Genomic DNA, 14,849 nt, shown 5'->3' with positions numbered 1-14,849 from the left:
TGTGTGGTATGTTCTGTGTTCCATTCTGTGTTGTATGTTCTGTGTCCAGTTCTCTGTGTTGTATGTTCTATGCTCCATTCTCTGTGTTGTATGTTCTGTATTCCATTCTGTGTTGTATGTTCTGTGTACCATTCTCTGTGTTGTATGTTCTATGCTCCGTTCTCCGTGTTGTATGTTCTGTATTCCATTCTGTTTTGTATGTTCTATGCTCCGTTCTCTGTGTTGTATGTTCTGTGTTCCGTTCTCTGTGTTGTATGTTCTGTGTTCTGTTCTCTGTGTTGTATGTTCTGTTCTCTGTGTTGTATGTTCTGTTCTCTGTGTTGTATGTTCTGTTCTCTGTGTTGTATGTTCTGTGTTCTGTTCTCTGTGTTGTATGTTCTGTGTTGTATGTTCTGTGTTCCATTCTCTGTGTTGTATGTTCTGTGTTCCGTTCTCTGTGTTGTATGTTCTGTGTTCCGTTCTCTGTGTTGTATGTTCTGTGTTCCGTTCTCTGTGTTGTATGTTCTGTGTTCCGTTCTCTGTGTTGTATATTTCTGTGTCCTGTTCTCTGTGTTGTATGTTCTGTGTTCCGTTCTCTGTGTTGTATATTTCTGTGTCCTGTTCTCTGTGTTGTATGTTCTGTGTTCCGTTCTCTGTGTTGTATATTTCTGTGACCAGTTCTCTGTGTTGTATGTTCTGTGTTCCGTTCTCTGTGTTGTATGTTCTGTGTTCCGTTCTCTGTGTTGTATGTTCTGTGTTCCTTTCTCTGTGTTGTATGTTCTGTGTTCCGTTCTCTGTGTTGTATGTTCTGTGTTCCTTTCTCTGTGTTGTATATTTCTGTGTCCTGTTCTCTGTGTTGTATGTTCTGTGTTCCGTTCTCTGTGTTGTATGTTCTGTGTTCCGTTCTCTGTGTTGTATATTTCTGTGTCCTGTTCTCTGTGTTGTATGTTCTGTGTTCCGTTCTCTGTGTTGTATATTTCTGTGACCAGTTCTCTGTGTTGTATGTTCTGTGTTCCGTTCTCTGTGTTGTATGTTCTGTGTTCCGTTCTCTGTGTTGTATGTTCTGTGTTCCTTTCTCTGTGTTGTATGTTCTGTGTTCCGTTCTCTGTGTTGTATGTTCTGTGTTCCTTTCTCTGTGTTGTATATTTCTGTGTCCTGTTCTCTGTGTTGTATGTTCTGTGTTCCGTTCTCTGTGTTGTATATTTCTGTGACCAGTTCTCTGTGTTGTATGTTCTGTGTTCCGTTCTCTGTGTTGTATGTTCTGTGTTCCGTTCTCTGTGTTGTATGTTCTGTGTTCCTTTCTCTGTGTTGTATGTTCTGTGTTCCGTTCTCTGTGTTGTATGTTCTGTGTTCCGTTCTCTGTGTTGTATGTTCTGTGTTCCGTTCTCTGTGTTGTATGTTCTGTGTTCCGTTCTCTGTGTTCTATGTTCTGTGTTCCGTTCTCTGTGTTGTATGTTCTATGCTTTGTGCTCTATTTTCTTGGTATGCTGGTGACATATATATCTTGTTTTCTGCTACCCTGGGGGACCCCAATACAGTAGGAAGGGAGCTCACTGCAGAACATGTGAAAGGGCCGTTGTGTGGTTGTAGTAAAGGGCCCCAGTATATATTTATATATCTATAGATAGATAGATACATTTTATAGTTGCCCCCCTACTTTTGTCCCTGTCCCCCCATGTGCCCCCCCCCCCCCAATATGAAAGCTGGAGACGCCACTGGCTCCAGGAGGATCACCTTTACTTTGATAATATGAGCCCCAACACTCTTTTTCCCTGAAAGTATTAGTTTTGATGAAAACCCGTGCCCAGGTGATCCCAGTACCATGAGATTCTTCTGCTCCCATATACAGTATTAGTGACTATCATTTCTCCAGCACCTCTGACATCACAGTCAGCTGATCTCGCTCTTTCGCTCTTGCCTTTTTTCCCCTGCAGACACCCGTAGTTCTGATGACGTTGCCCCGCGCGGTGCTGTGATTGGCTGATTTCAATAGTCGCGGGCTACTTGAACTGAGAAGTGTGTGTCCGCTGCAGCGCGCAGGAATTAAGTTGTCGGACAAAGTGAGAGCGTGGCGGGCACAGGGCCGGTACTGTACTCGGTGAGCGCCGGTAAGAGCGGGACTCTCTGGTCTGCCGAGTGCAGTGCATCGTCCTGTGTGCAGCGAGCTTCTCCCTCCGGGTAGTGTAAGGGCCGGGGGTCGTATATCCGAGCACCCTCCCTAATTCCGCCTCCCAGGCCGAGATGTCGCAGTACGGGCTGCGGGATGAGAACCAGGAGAACGTCCAGCCCAGGAAGGCGCCCTTACAGCAAGCCGGGCCCCAGGGAGGCCGCACCGTGCTGGGGGTCCTGCAGGAAAATCGGGGGCTACGGGGGGCCCAGGGACGAGGAGGAAAGCAGCACCCGGTACCGGTATGTTCAGTGCACTAGGGGGCGCTCAGTGTCCTAGCTACACCTTTCTCCGGGCGGTAATGGCTGATCGGCCTGTGTTCCTCCATAATAATGGGGGACATGACCCGGAGAGGACGGGGGGAGGGGGGGACAGTCTGCCTTGCACCGTGCTATGATCTATCAGGGGGGTTCCAGGCCTGTATACATTAACCGATCATTTCCCTCCAATACTGATCGATCACACTTCCCTCCCTGGCACTCCCAGCTCTGATCACACTGCATGCTATGGATCTATACACTGACAGGGCTGAGATCATTAGGCTTTTCTGGTTAGTAGTCCTCTTATTTCATAGACCAAGGGATCGAGCTGTGACCTTTGTCAGTGTGATCCTGTATGCTGGGAGGACATGTGCCTGGATTGTAGGGTTATATAGGGTCTGCAGTGCTTTATTCTATACACTGACCACAGGGGATGGAGGGCCTTGATCATGAGAGCTTACAATCCAACAGTAAGTTGGTTCCCCTTGTGTCAATCTATTAACCTGGTGGTGGTTCAACAGATCTATGGAAGCCATTACTACACTGTATTAGGCTGACACATGGGTGCTTTTCTTGCAATGATTACCCCCCCCCCCCCCCTTCCCAATACTAGGACACTAATAAAATCATAATTTTCTATGGGTTTGCTGATTGTGGCTTTTGTTTCTAAGCAGTTGAGTCATCAATATGTACAAGTAGTAAAACTGCTACAATTGCTCTTAGGCAAGGTTCATATTATTGGTGGTGTGACTTTGCATTTGTGTGAGTACAGCAGTCCCCTTCATGAGAAAGGCCTGCTGTACCTGCAGGGGAAAGATCCCTGACCCCTGTCTAAAATGCTATAATTTTTTTTTTTTTTTTTTTTTTGCTATCTGTGTTCTAATGGTGGTTTTTCTTCCTGGCCAAAAACAGTAAGTGAGGGAGATCCAAAACATGACCATGTTCTAATCCCTTGCCATTGTATCAAAACTAAAAGAAATGCTACTCCGTTTCAAAAATCGCCCCCCCCTCCCCATCATGCATTACTGCAGTGAAATGTGACCTTCAAGCAAATGCTGCGACTGCATGCCATGGTGTCTAAACAATTACTAGCTACAAACCGCTATCAAAGGGGTTGTAACGCTTTTATTTTTTATAAATTACATGTTATACTTGCCTTTACTCTGCAAGGGTTTTGCACAGTGTGACCCCCCCATCCTCCTTTTCTGGAGTCCCCCTGTGGAGCTCCTGTTCTTGAGTGTGTCTGCGTGCTCCCATGTCACTGGATTTGATTGACAGCAGTGGGAGCCAACGAGGACCCGAGACGGCTACTGGAGCTGCTGTGCTCATCCTGTCACTGGAACGACCGGGTTCAGGTAAAAAAAAGGGGGGGGGGGGGGGTGCTGCAGCACTAAACGTTTCACCTTAATGCATTAGGGTGAAAAACCCTGAGGGTTTACAACCCCTTTATTGCTAGCATCAGGGATTTAATCTCCAAGAAAATCTTGTGCATCGGTCTTAAAGCGGAGTTCCACCCAAAAGTGGAAACGTCTGCTGATCTGCTTCGTTCCCCCTCCGGTGCCACATTTGGCACCTTTTTTTGAGGGGGAACCAGGTACCTGTTTGACAGGTACCCTGTCCCCGCTTCTGTTGCACTCCGCTGCGGCGAGTTGCGCTAGAAGTCCGGCTCCCTCTTCATTCCCTGCTGCTTGAGTCAGTAAGGGAGGGCAGTGTGTCTGCACAGTAGGGACCCAGCTATGAACCTAAGGCTTCACTGTCAGGTTCCTTTATTGGCATAGGCAGTGGCAGCACCTGACAGCTGATGGACACATCAGCTGTGGTGCTTACATCGCAGGACTCAAGGATAGGTAAGAGTCCTATTTAAAGTCAGTAGCTACAGTATGTGTAGCTGCTGACCTTTAATTTTTGCAGGGATGGGTGGAACTCCACTTTTAATGTTTACATATAAATCTAGACTCTTCAAATATATAAATTGCTGATCAGATATGGAAAGTGGTTTGAATCTTGTTCGTTGTGCTGCTAGATTGAACTATTCTCTTCATATCTTGTTCAGGTTCTTGCTGCACGCAATCATTTGGGCACCAACGATGAGAATTATGGCAAGTTACCAGCTGGAAAAGCAGCTCCCAAACAGGCTACCTTTGCAATCCATGTGGATGAGCCGGACTGTGCAAACTATCGGAAGCAGCCAGTTACAAAAAAGCCTGTGCAAGATGAACACCTGAAACAGCTGAATAAAGTGGTAATTTCTCTTGGGCAAAGGAAGCCTCTGGAGCCCATAGAAATCCCAGTAGTCCATACTAGCTATGGTAAGGTAAAGCTCATCCTGGCAGCTGCTGTTCTTGGTTATTATACATGAGCCAGCTGCACTAAAACACCTGCCACATAATACAAACTTGATGACTCATGTATATTGGCTTGCTATAATGCATTCTGCTTCTGGCTTTCACATTCTGATTCTGTGGGTGCAAGTGTGTGTTTTCTTTAATCTTTGAACACTTCTCTCAGCACTGGACAAGTCTTGGTTGATGAGGTGCCCACGGACATTGAAAAACCTCTGATCTGGGCTTTTCAGATGTCCCCTAGACTTCTGGTGGATTCTGTTGGTCTGTGTGGTGTCCCCCCCCCCCCATATAAGGATATAAGGACAAAAGTGTACAATTCAGGTAATATCAAACATACAATCCCTTAATCGACACAGTGGATAGTAGATCTGAAGGGAGATTGTACAAGCAGGTTGTGTATTGGATGATTTGGATCCTGCCACCCAGGCATTAAAACGTGCACTTCTGCTTTATACCTGCAGATGGCCTAAATTGGGCCATATGGCTCAGTACATGGCAGTGAAAGTATTAGCTTTGCCTTGGTGTCACAAGGTAAAATTCCCCATGTTAAACTCACCTACTCTGTGCAATGGTTTTGCATAGTGGCCCTCCCCTCCTAGGGTGCTCCACTGGCAATCTTGGCTCCTTTGTGTACCCCCAAAGCAAGCTGCTTGCTATGGGGGTACACAGTGCATGCCCACTCCTGAGTTGTGAGAAGCTGTGCTCCACAGACCAACAGCAGGGTTTGGCCTTGCCCCTGCTTTCTCATCACTGCACTTGATTGACAGCAGCTCCTGTTGCCAGAGTGTATGGGGGGGGGGGGGGGGACGACTCTGCACAATGCTGGACCCCCCTCCAACACAGGGAAGGAAAGGACTTGAAGCAATAACTTTTTTTTTTTTTTTTTTCCCTCTCTCCTCTAAAAATAATAAACATTATGGTTGCTATGGGGGAACCCGAGCCAAGTCACGGCTCCCTGTGTCATTTAGACATGGAGCCCTGGTTTAGTCCTGCCCCCTCTCCTGATTGGTTAACTGACTTTGACAGCAATCAGAAGAGGGATGGTCGAGGAACCCGTGGACATCGCTGGAGAGATGGGGTTCAGGTAAGCATCAAGGGGGGCTGAGGGTGGCTGCTGCACAAGTGTGTGTGTGTGTGTGTGTGTGTGTGTGGTGGGGTTGTGGTTTTTTTTTTTTTTTTTCCTCCATGTGGGAGATCAGAAACAAACCTCGCTTTCCAAAGGTTTGGTGCATTTGCAATATTTTTATTTTTCTATAGAAAATATAGTAGCTTTTCAGAGTGTTTTCACGTAGTCTGAACACTGTGTGGGTTAGCCTGCTCTAATGCATGTATTTGGGTGGAATATGGTGTGTTCTTTTTTGTCTGCTTTAGTGCAGTGTCTTGTACAAGTTTACTCCTTTTGGCTAATGTACCTTAAGCACCTAAACCTGGAGCTTCTGGACCTTTCAACAATGCTGCTACATATGGACATTTTGAGGCCATGTGTTTCTGAGGCATATACTTTGCCAAGCAAAATTGTGCAATGTTTTGAAATGACACAGGGATGTAAAACACGTCTCTTATAGCTGCTTTTATTTTTTGGACTTGTGAAAATTCTTTAAGTTTCATAAGCACTCACTGTTTAACCTCTGTAGATGGCTGTTCATTTGTAGGCTAATGCCACCCTCTTCCAAAACAAAAAAAAAAAAAAAATTCACCTGTATTAAAGTGCACTAAACCTTTTTTTGCAGATTCTCCAATGGATATGTCAATTGTGGATGAGGAAGAAAAGGTGGTCAGTAGCAATGCAGTCCAAGATTATGCAGAGGAGATTCACACTTATCTCAGGGAAATGGAGGTAAGTTCCTGTTCTGACTAGCCCTGTTCCAAATTTTTAATTTGCTGTGTTTGTGGGTGTTTTTTTTTTTTTTTTCTCTACAAAACCTAACCAGCGTAGTTTAGCATGCATCTGTCCTAAGCTAATGTAACAGGGGTGGTGTCTGCAAATCTGCCTGTCGTTCAGAATTTTAGTGTGTAGGCGTTTGACACAAGGCAGCATAGTGCAGTGAAGGTAATGCTAAAGCTCTACTTGACAAACTTGCCTGACTCTAAAATCCAAAAGGGAGCCACATGGACAAGTACATACAACCACAAGGTGCCTGTATATAAGCACTGTTTCTTTTTAAATGTTAGACTAGATCAGGTTCGGTGTAGACACCTAAGGGCACTAGCAAATGCATACTGCAGCTCCCAAAAGCCCTTTGTCATGGCTGAATCCCTGCCCATTTTGAAGATATGTAAAAAAACGGCCAGTTCAGCAGAAACCAGCCACATTTCAATCAGAGGTTGCTCTCTTGACTTCTGTACAACCAGCCTATTGGAAATTTTTTGCTTGATCAGTGCTGCTTGCAGTGGTGGGTGTATCCTGAAAGCTCCCCCTCCCTAACTTCACTGGTCCCGCTGACCCGGACCGCTGCAATCTCCGGTTGTAAGCCCTGGTATATCAGCAACAGGAGCACACTATGTCTTCATTGCTGACAGGATGGGCTATGGGGCTGCTGATTGGTCGGTGCCAACCAATTAGAATGATATGCTTTTAGCTTCGTAAGTATTTTCACCCACCTATTACAAAGGAACAATATATTTTTGCCTAAACCTGAGTCATAATGGACTAATTTCTGCCACTGCAGGAAATTTGAAGAGATCTACCTGCCTGAAGTAGCAGAATTTGTGTATGGTTAGTTGGATTGAGTGGTATGAGTGAGTTGGGAAGGTGTACTGGATGGGTGACAATTTAGTCCGCAATACATTTCAGACCGTATTTCCCTTAGGCCGTTTGACCTCCTCCCAGATACTACTCTTATTGCTTTTGGAACATATTGACCCTTTTTTCTTTTTAGGGGTGGTCTAAATAGGGACGGGAAAAGATCAGGATGTCTGACTTTTTGTATTTTTAACAATGTTGTAGTAATCAGGAAAAAGTTGAATAAAGAAATTGAAAAAAGTAGCAAAATTTGTAGCTGCTGACTATTTTTTTTTTTCTGAAGGAGCCTGGAGCTCCACTTTAAAGTAAACCTGCTTTCCTCATCGACTAACAGATTTTTGTACAGGTGAATATGGAGTGGGAAAATCTGAAGGATTGGTAAACTGCAATATACTTTTTTTTTTTTTTCTACAGATAAAGTGTAAACCTAAGGCTGGCTACATGCAGAAGCAGCCTGATATAACAAATAACATGCGTGCAATCCTTGTTGACTGGCTGGTTGAAGTTGGTGAAGAGTACAAGCTGCAGAATGAGACTCTTTATTTGGCTGTGAACTACATTGACAGGTTCTTGTCGTCAATGTCTGTATTACGGGGGAAGCTTCAATTGGTTGGCACTGCTGCTATGCTTTTAGCTTCGTAAGTATTTTCACCCACCTATTACAAAGGAACAATATATTTTTGCCTAAACCTGAGTGATAATGGCCTCGTTTCTGCCAATGCAGGAAATTTGAAGAGATCTACCCGCCTGAAGTAGCAGAATTTGTTTACATTACTGATGACACTTACAACAAGAAACAAGTTCTTAAAATGGAACATTTGGTTCTTAAAGTCCTTTCTTTTGACCTCGCTGCTCCAACTATCCTACAATACCTCAACCAGTATTTTCGTCTCCATCCAGTGGCTTCTAAAATGGAAAGTTTGTGCATGGTAAGTGGTGTACAGTTGTGTCATTTGCATATTTAAAATGACCTTTTTAAACGTCTAATGAAAAATAACTTTTTGCTGTGGTGGCCCCCTGCACTGCAAGAGTTAACTGCCAGTTAAGTCTTTAAGATGTAATCTGTCATTCCTTGCTCTGGCGTGCTTCAGATTGTGGGTGGGCCCTCACCATCCCCACATACAATGGAGGACTATTCACATTGGGCTGATTTGACATGTTAAATCGCATGCTGAATTTGTGTGACACCGGACTGATTCCCAAAAGTAGTTCCTGTACTACTTTTGGTAACTAAAGGGCGATTTTGAATGGACATCTGTGCATGAATCCGCGCAGAGGTCTGTTATTCCCCCCCCTCCCCCCCCCCCCCCCCCCAAAGTCAGACTGCATTGCTGGTTTGAAATTAAATTTATTTATTTTGAGGTACAAAACGGGGCCATTGGGATATACCCTGGCCAACCGTTGCACATGACCACGTGCATAACAAGGTACAACTAACATCACACCTTTAAAACTACACGTCTGTCTAAACACAACATGGTCACCTCTCGGGTTACATATGGCAGGATTATTATAGGAATTGCTTCTTGGAGGACCTTATTCCTAGCTGTCTGCACTGGACGCTACAGGGACATTTAGGAGTAAATGTGGTTATTTTGGTTTCTAGGCTTACACCTCCATTTATCTGGAGTATGGACCTCAGCTCTTGGCATATCAGGTAGATACAGAGGAAATATATCTGGGTTACTCCCCTGATGGCTGATCGCCTGTTGTGCCAGACTTTTTTTTGGGGGGGGGGCATCCTTGCGACAGATATGTTTTTATAGAGGGTTATCATTGTGTTAACTAATTGCTTCCATGAGGACAGTGAAGTGGTTGACTTTCACTTTAGTACTATGGCTTTTCTCATAAAAAAGAATACCTATTAGGTTGCGGGTTGCTTTGGCAAAAGTCAGTTGTTCCACCAGGCCAAGGAGGCAGACACTAATTGTCAGGAGAATAGGAATGGTGGTTAAACTAGGAATTAATTGAGTTACCTCCCGCCAATAGCCCTGAATCTGTGGGCAATCCCAGAGTATATGCATGAAGCCTGCAGGAGTTCCAGAGCATCTCCAGCAGCTGGCCAACAAGGCTGGGTATATGCATTGGGGCTGTAGTAGAGCCTGTGTAGGATTTTGAATTGGATCAGTTTGTCCCTAGTAGCAACCAGCAGATGGTCCGACATGTCTTCACCGTCCAGTCCCTGCAACTTCTGTCTGCCACAGACCCAGTCCAACCTGGATGGTAGAAGTGCTTGATAAATCTGGGATAATGGTTTTGAGAGATCAGCATTGTCTAGAAGGGTCTCCATGTCGTCATGTTCCAGCTGATCCGTTTTGATTTAAAAAAAAAAAAAAAAAAAAAATCCAACTTCCGAACTTTTTTCCCCAGGTTTCTGCAGCTCCACCACGCTTTTTTTTTTGTATCAAATGTCAATATCCCTGACTCATCAGATATCCCTCAAATACTTGATGCCCTTACTGGCCCACAAACCTGGGTCTTGCAGAGTTGAATTCCTGCAACCTTGGATTACACCAGAGTGTTGTATTAGGGGACCATCTGGCCTTTACCAAATTGGGGTTAATCACTACCCTGTGCCATGCCTTAACTGCTTTCATAGCCAGTGTTAAAGGTACCCAAGAACCCAGGAGAGTCCAGGGCCTACGCAAGATTTTTCTACTGAATCTAGCTGGATGTGATTGCCTTAAGGAGGCCACTGTGGAATTCAACTGCCGGAAAAGAGTCTTGGGTATCCAGATAGGGGAGTGTCGTAAAATATACAGCAAAACTGGGAGTAGGTTCATTTTTATTAAGTTAATTTGCCCTATAAGATAATGGTGGATTGCAATTTCTAACCAGCATTCAGTGTGAACCTAACTGAAGCCAGGAATTGATCCAGCTGCCACCCATTATAACTAGATTTCTTTGTGGTTGCTATATATTACAAACTGTTTTAGGCTTTACAAGCCTGTCTTGGGTTTGAGGCTGTCTACAGTTTTTGAGAGAGGGTGTAAAAGTTGCTGCAAAAACCAATATACAGGCGCATATATTGGCTGATTTCATCTGTAACTGTCTTCAGTTTGTGTGGCATGGGGTGTCTTTTGACTGAATTTATTAAATTTCACATGCCTGGACTTCTCCAGTCTGGCATTATGCTTTTCATGCTAATCCATTCTCCACACCCTGTGTTTTACAAATCTGTCTGTACAATTTTTGGCCAGACATTCAGTTGTAATGCACAGCTTAGGACTTGGTCTTCATCTAGACTCTAGAACACAAATTGAGCTGAATTTTTTTTTTTTTTTTTTTTTTTTAAATTGTGGGCAGAATTGCAGTGATCCTGCCCTTAATTAAAAAACGGTTTGGTGTTAAAATGCAGCCATGCTAATTTCACCAGACCACTGTATGTGTTGTGGGGTTGGGTGTTTTTGGTCTTAAACTATGCAGCATGTCTCTTGGCCATGCAACTGCCATGAAACTAGCAACAGTTGCAAGGTTTGGGCAGTGGTATAATTGCATTTATATCACTGCAAAATAAAAATGTTTTCATTTATAGGCAACTGAATCTCCTAGTTTTAGTCTGACAATGAGCAGTAGAAATGTTTAGGCCCAGTATATAACATGCTATTGATGTGTAAAAGGTAATTATTCTATCATTGAAACAGGTATTTGGCAAGCGTACTTTGCACTGCATTTACAAAATGTTTCAATAACTTTTTTTTATTTTTGCAGTATCTGGGAGAACTCAGCTTAATAGATTCAGACCCTTTCCTCCGATACTTGCCATCTGTTGTTGCTGCGTCGGCTTTCGTCATTGCAAACTTTACACTAAACGATGAGACTTGGGTAGGTTGTGTGTTGTATGTATTTTTTGTGTAGCTACAAGGGATATAAGTCTACTGTGCACAAAATGCCTTTTGTACAGAGTTGGTTAAATTGATACTAAAGCTAAAAGCTTTACCTTAATACATTCCTTTTTTTTATTCCTCGGTCTCCCCCAAAGTGTATTTGATTTAAATCCAAGTTTAGATAATTTTTAACCACTAAGCCACCGTCATATGACGGCTGGACGAGGCTTCTGTTGTTCTGGGAGGACGTCATATGACGTCCTCGCCCTCCCGAGCCACTAGGGGGCGCTTGCCGGCGGCGCGCGTGTGCCCGCTGCGTCACTCGGGACCCGGTGCGCGTGCCCGGCGGCCGCGATGTCCGCCGGGCACCCACGATTGCTGGGTAACAGAGCAGGAGCGTGGATCTGTGCATGTAAACACAGATCCACCTGTCAGAGGAGACCGATGGCGTGTCCCTTGTACATAGGGACAGCGATCGGTCACCTCCCCCAGTCAGTCCCCTCCCCCCACAGTTAGAATCACCTCCTTAGGTCATACATTAACCCCTCGAGCGCCCCCTAGTGTTAACCCCTTCCCTGCCAGTCACATTTACACAGTAATCAATGCAATTTTATAGCTGTATAAATGTGAATGGTCCCAAAAATGTGTCAAAAGTGTCCGATGTGTCCGCCGCAATATCGCAGTCACAATAAAAATTGCAGATCGCCGCCATTACTAGTAAAAAATAAATAATAAAAATGCTATAAATCTATCCCCTATTTTGTAGACGCTATAACTTTTGCGCAAACCAATCAATATACGCTTATCGCAATTTTTTTTTTACCAAAAATATGTAGAAGAATACGTATCGGCCTAAACTGAGGAAAAAATTTGTTAAAAAAAAAAAAAAAAAAATTGGATATTTATTATAGCAAAAAGTAAAATATTGTTTTTTTTTTTTTTTTTTTTTTTTTTAATATGTGACTTAAACTTTTTTTTTTTTTCTCCCCCACAGCCAGATTCCTTAGCCCAGTTCACAAGATACTCATTAGAAAGTCTTAAACCTTGCATCTTGGATCTATATCGCACTTATCTTTCTGCATCAACCCATCAACAACAGGCTGTTCGTGAGAAATACAAGAATGCAAAGTGAGTAAATCTACACATTGCTGAACAAACTTAAATGGCCTTTTTAATGCCTTTTTGCTAAGGGCTGGTTGTCAAAAGATCATAAAGATAGCGTCTGAAAAACGCGGCTCCATTCACTCCAGTGTGAAAGCCTGAGGGCTTTCACACTGGAGAGGTGGCTGGCAGGACGTCACAAAGTCCTGCCAGCAGCTTCTTGGGAGCGGTGAACTCACCGATGCTCCTCATTGAAATCAATGGGACAGCACTGCGATACCGGTGGCGTTTTGCGGGTTGATTTAACACCTTTTTGGCTGCTAGCGGGGGGGCTAAATAGTGCTGCTTTGCTGGTGGCAGCTCGATGTGAAATCCCTCTAAGAATTCAGCAAATACAAAAATGCAATGATCTCCTAACTTGCAGGCATGGACTAATGGTGCCACAATTCTACTGAAAATGGCAAGCTGTATTGTCACCCCCTGCCTAATTTTTCTAATGGACTGTATCAGAATATTTCACTTTTTTTCAGACTTCATGTCAATTCTGTGTGGTCTTCCATACCAGATGCCTGTTCTTCCCCCTCTTCTGGTACAATTTTTTTTTTTTTTTTTTTTTATTGTAAAAAGCAGAACATGACTTCTCACCCACACGGGGTACACAACAAGAACATGGCATAAATGCATGAATAAAATATTGTGCAACTAAATATTTTAGTAATACAAAATGTCCACTGAATGACCTAATGGTATGGGCCAAAGGTCCACATAAGTTGCCTAAGCCCAAGGGCCGAGTCCATTTTTGTCCCCTTTTCCTCACATACACTTTTGCCCTAACTGACTAGAATTTAAAGCAGTGGTCATCAACCCTGTCCTCAGGGCTCACTAACAGGCCAGGTTTTATGTATTACCTTGGGGAGGTGCAGACTAGAATCCTGCAATCGCTGAGCAGCAAATGATATCACCTGTGATGTATTTGTTACCTTGCTAACCTGGCCTGTTAGTGGGCCCTGAAGACAGGGTTGATGACCGCTGATTTAAAGGACCACATGATTTGACGTAAGCCTACTGTGGTTTTCAGTTGTGTTTTACTCCCTTCTACAACTTGGTTAATTTATTCTACTGATGGATTTTTTTTTTTTTTTTTTTCTCCCCCAGGTATCAAGGTGCATCAACAATTGATCCTCCAGAGTCCCTTTCTACGTTTTTATAATCCTAAAAGTTGGACTTTTCTAATGTATATGGACAAAAAGCACATGATGTACAGTTATTTTTCTATTGGACTTTGTTTTTTGTAACTCATTCAGGTATTGGGAATCTGATCTGAACAGAATTATGAAGCAAAGTTTTTTTAAAATTTTTTTTTTTTTTTTTTTTTTATGGTTTTTAAATTCTGTAAATTTTTATGTAAGTTTTAGATATTTGCTTAGCTATGCTATTTTATAAAGCTGTTTTTGTGCAAATTGCACTAACCAAGCAGTTGACATATTTGTTTATAAACTATATAAATCACTGTTGACAATAAATGTTCATTAAACAGCAAAACAAGTGATTGATCATGTGACTGGGTCACATGAGAGCTTTCGTTTCAATGAACAGGACAGCTTGTACACTTATTTGTGACCTCTTAATGTGGAAGTTATTAGTACATAAATGACGACACATGAGGCCATCAGATTAGTGCCGATCTGGCACCTTCCTTGTAGATATCTCAGCAATCTACTTTGTGAGGAGTTGTATGCTGTAGCTTGCCATTAGATGTGGAAAGAAACTAGCCCAATAGTTGGGCTTTCTTGGATTATGTTAATGCTAAATTGCTGAAAATGGAGGTTGCATTTGTTCACCTGAAGAATCAATCTAGACAAAAGTGGCACTCCAGTGATTTGATACGTAGGCAGCTTGTGCACGTAGCTGACCTATTGCTGAGTACAGCTCTGCTGTTAGAATGGAACTTTAAACTTTGGGACTTGTGCATACTATTGCATCTTTATTAGTGTGGTCATGCATATCCAAATAGTTTACATGTTGGTGCGCTTAATTCTGCTGTGTTGGGCTAAAACTTTGCCACCTTGACAAATTGAGCCTGTCTGCTGCCCCAATGGCTAGTAAAAACAGTGGGCTAATCTGATTTCCAGGTCTTGATCCTAGGTTAACTCCTGCTAGTTAACACTTATTTAATCTAACAGCACCCCTAAAGGGGTGTTTGTGTGTGTGTGTGTGTGTGTGTGTGTGTGTGTGTGTGTGTGGGGGGGGGGGGGGGTTCCTCTCCTTTCCCCCTTAATACAGGAGTAGTAAACTGTTGGTGAGGTGTGTCCCAGAGTTGGTAATTATGAAGGTAGGTCTGAGTTTCAAGGAATAACTTTTGTCTGACCTAGTCCAACAGGCTCTACCTGTAAATTTTGATTTTAAAGGGGTGTGTGTAATATAAAT

At 43.3% G+C, this 14,849-nt stretch overlaps 1 protein-coding gene across 1 annotated transcript; it reads left to right on the top strand.

The window, feature by feature from the left end:
• The first annotated feature begins 2,074 nt into the window (after positions 1–2,074).
• On the top strand, positions 2,075–13,960 carry CCNA2 (cyclin A2). The gene is made up of 8 exons (XM_073603459.1): positions 2,075–2,388; positions 4,460–4,715; positions 6,482–6,588; positions 7,909–8,132; positions 8,219–8,423; positions 11,206–11,319; positions 12,316–12,449; positions 13,578–13,960. The coding sequence occupies exons 1-8, from the start codon at positions 2,221–2,223 to the stop codon at positions 13,630–13,632; spliced, it is 1,263 nt and encodes a 420-aa protein (XP_073459560.1). The 5' UTR covers positions 2,075–2,220; the 3' UTR covers positions 13,633–13,960.
• Positions 13,961–14,849: the final 889 nt, after the last annotated feature.

This window comes from Aquarana catesbeiana, linkage group LG01, assembly GCF_042186555.1.
Source record: "Aquarana catesbeiana isolate 2022-GZ linkage group LG01, ASM4218655v1, whole genome shotgun sequence".
Classification (NCBI taxonomy): Eukaryota; Metazoa; Chordata; class Amphibia; order Anura; family Ranidae; genus Aquarana; species Aquarana catesbeiana.
Note: the sequence above shows the minus strand (reverse complement) of the source record. Positions and strands in the feature narration are given on the sequence as shown.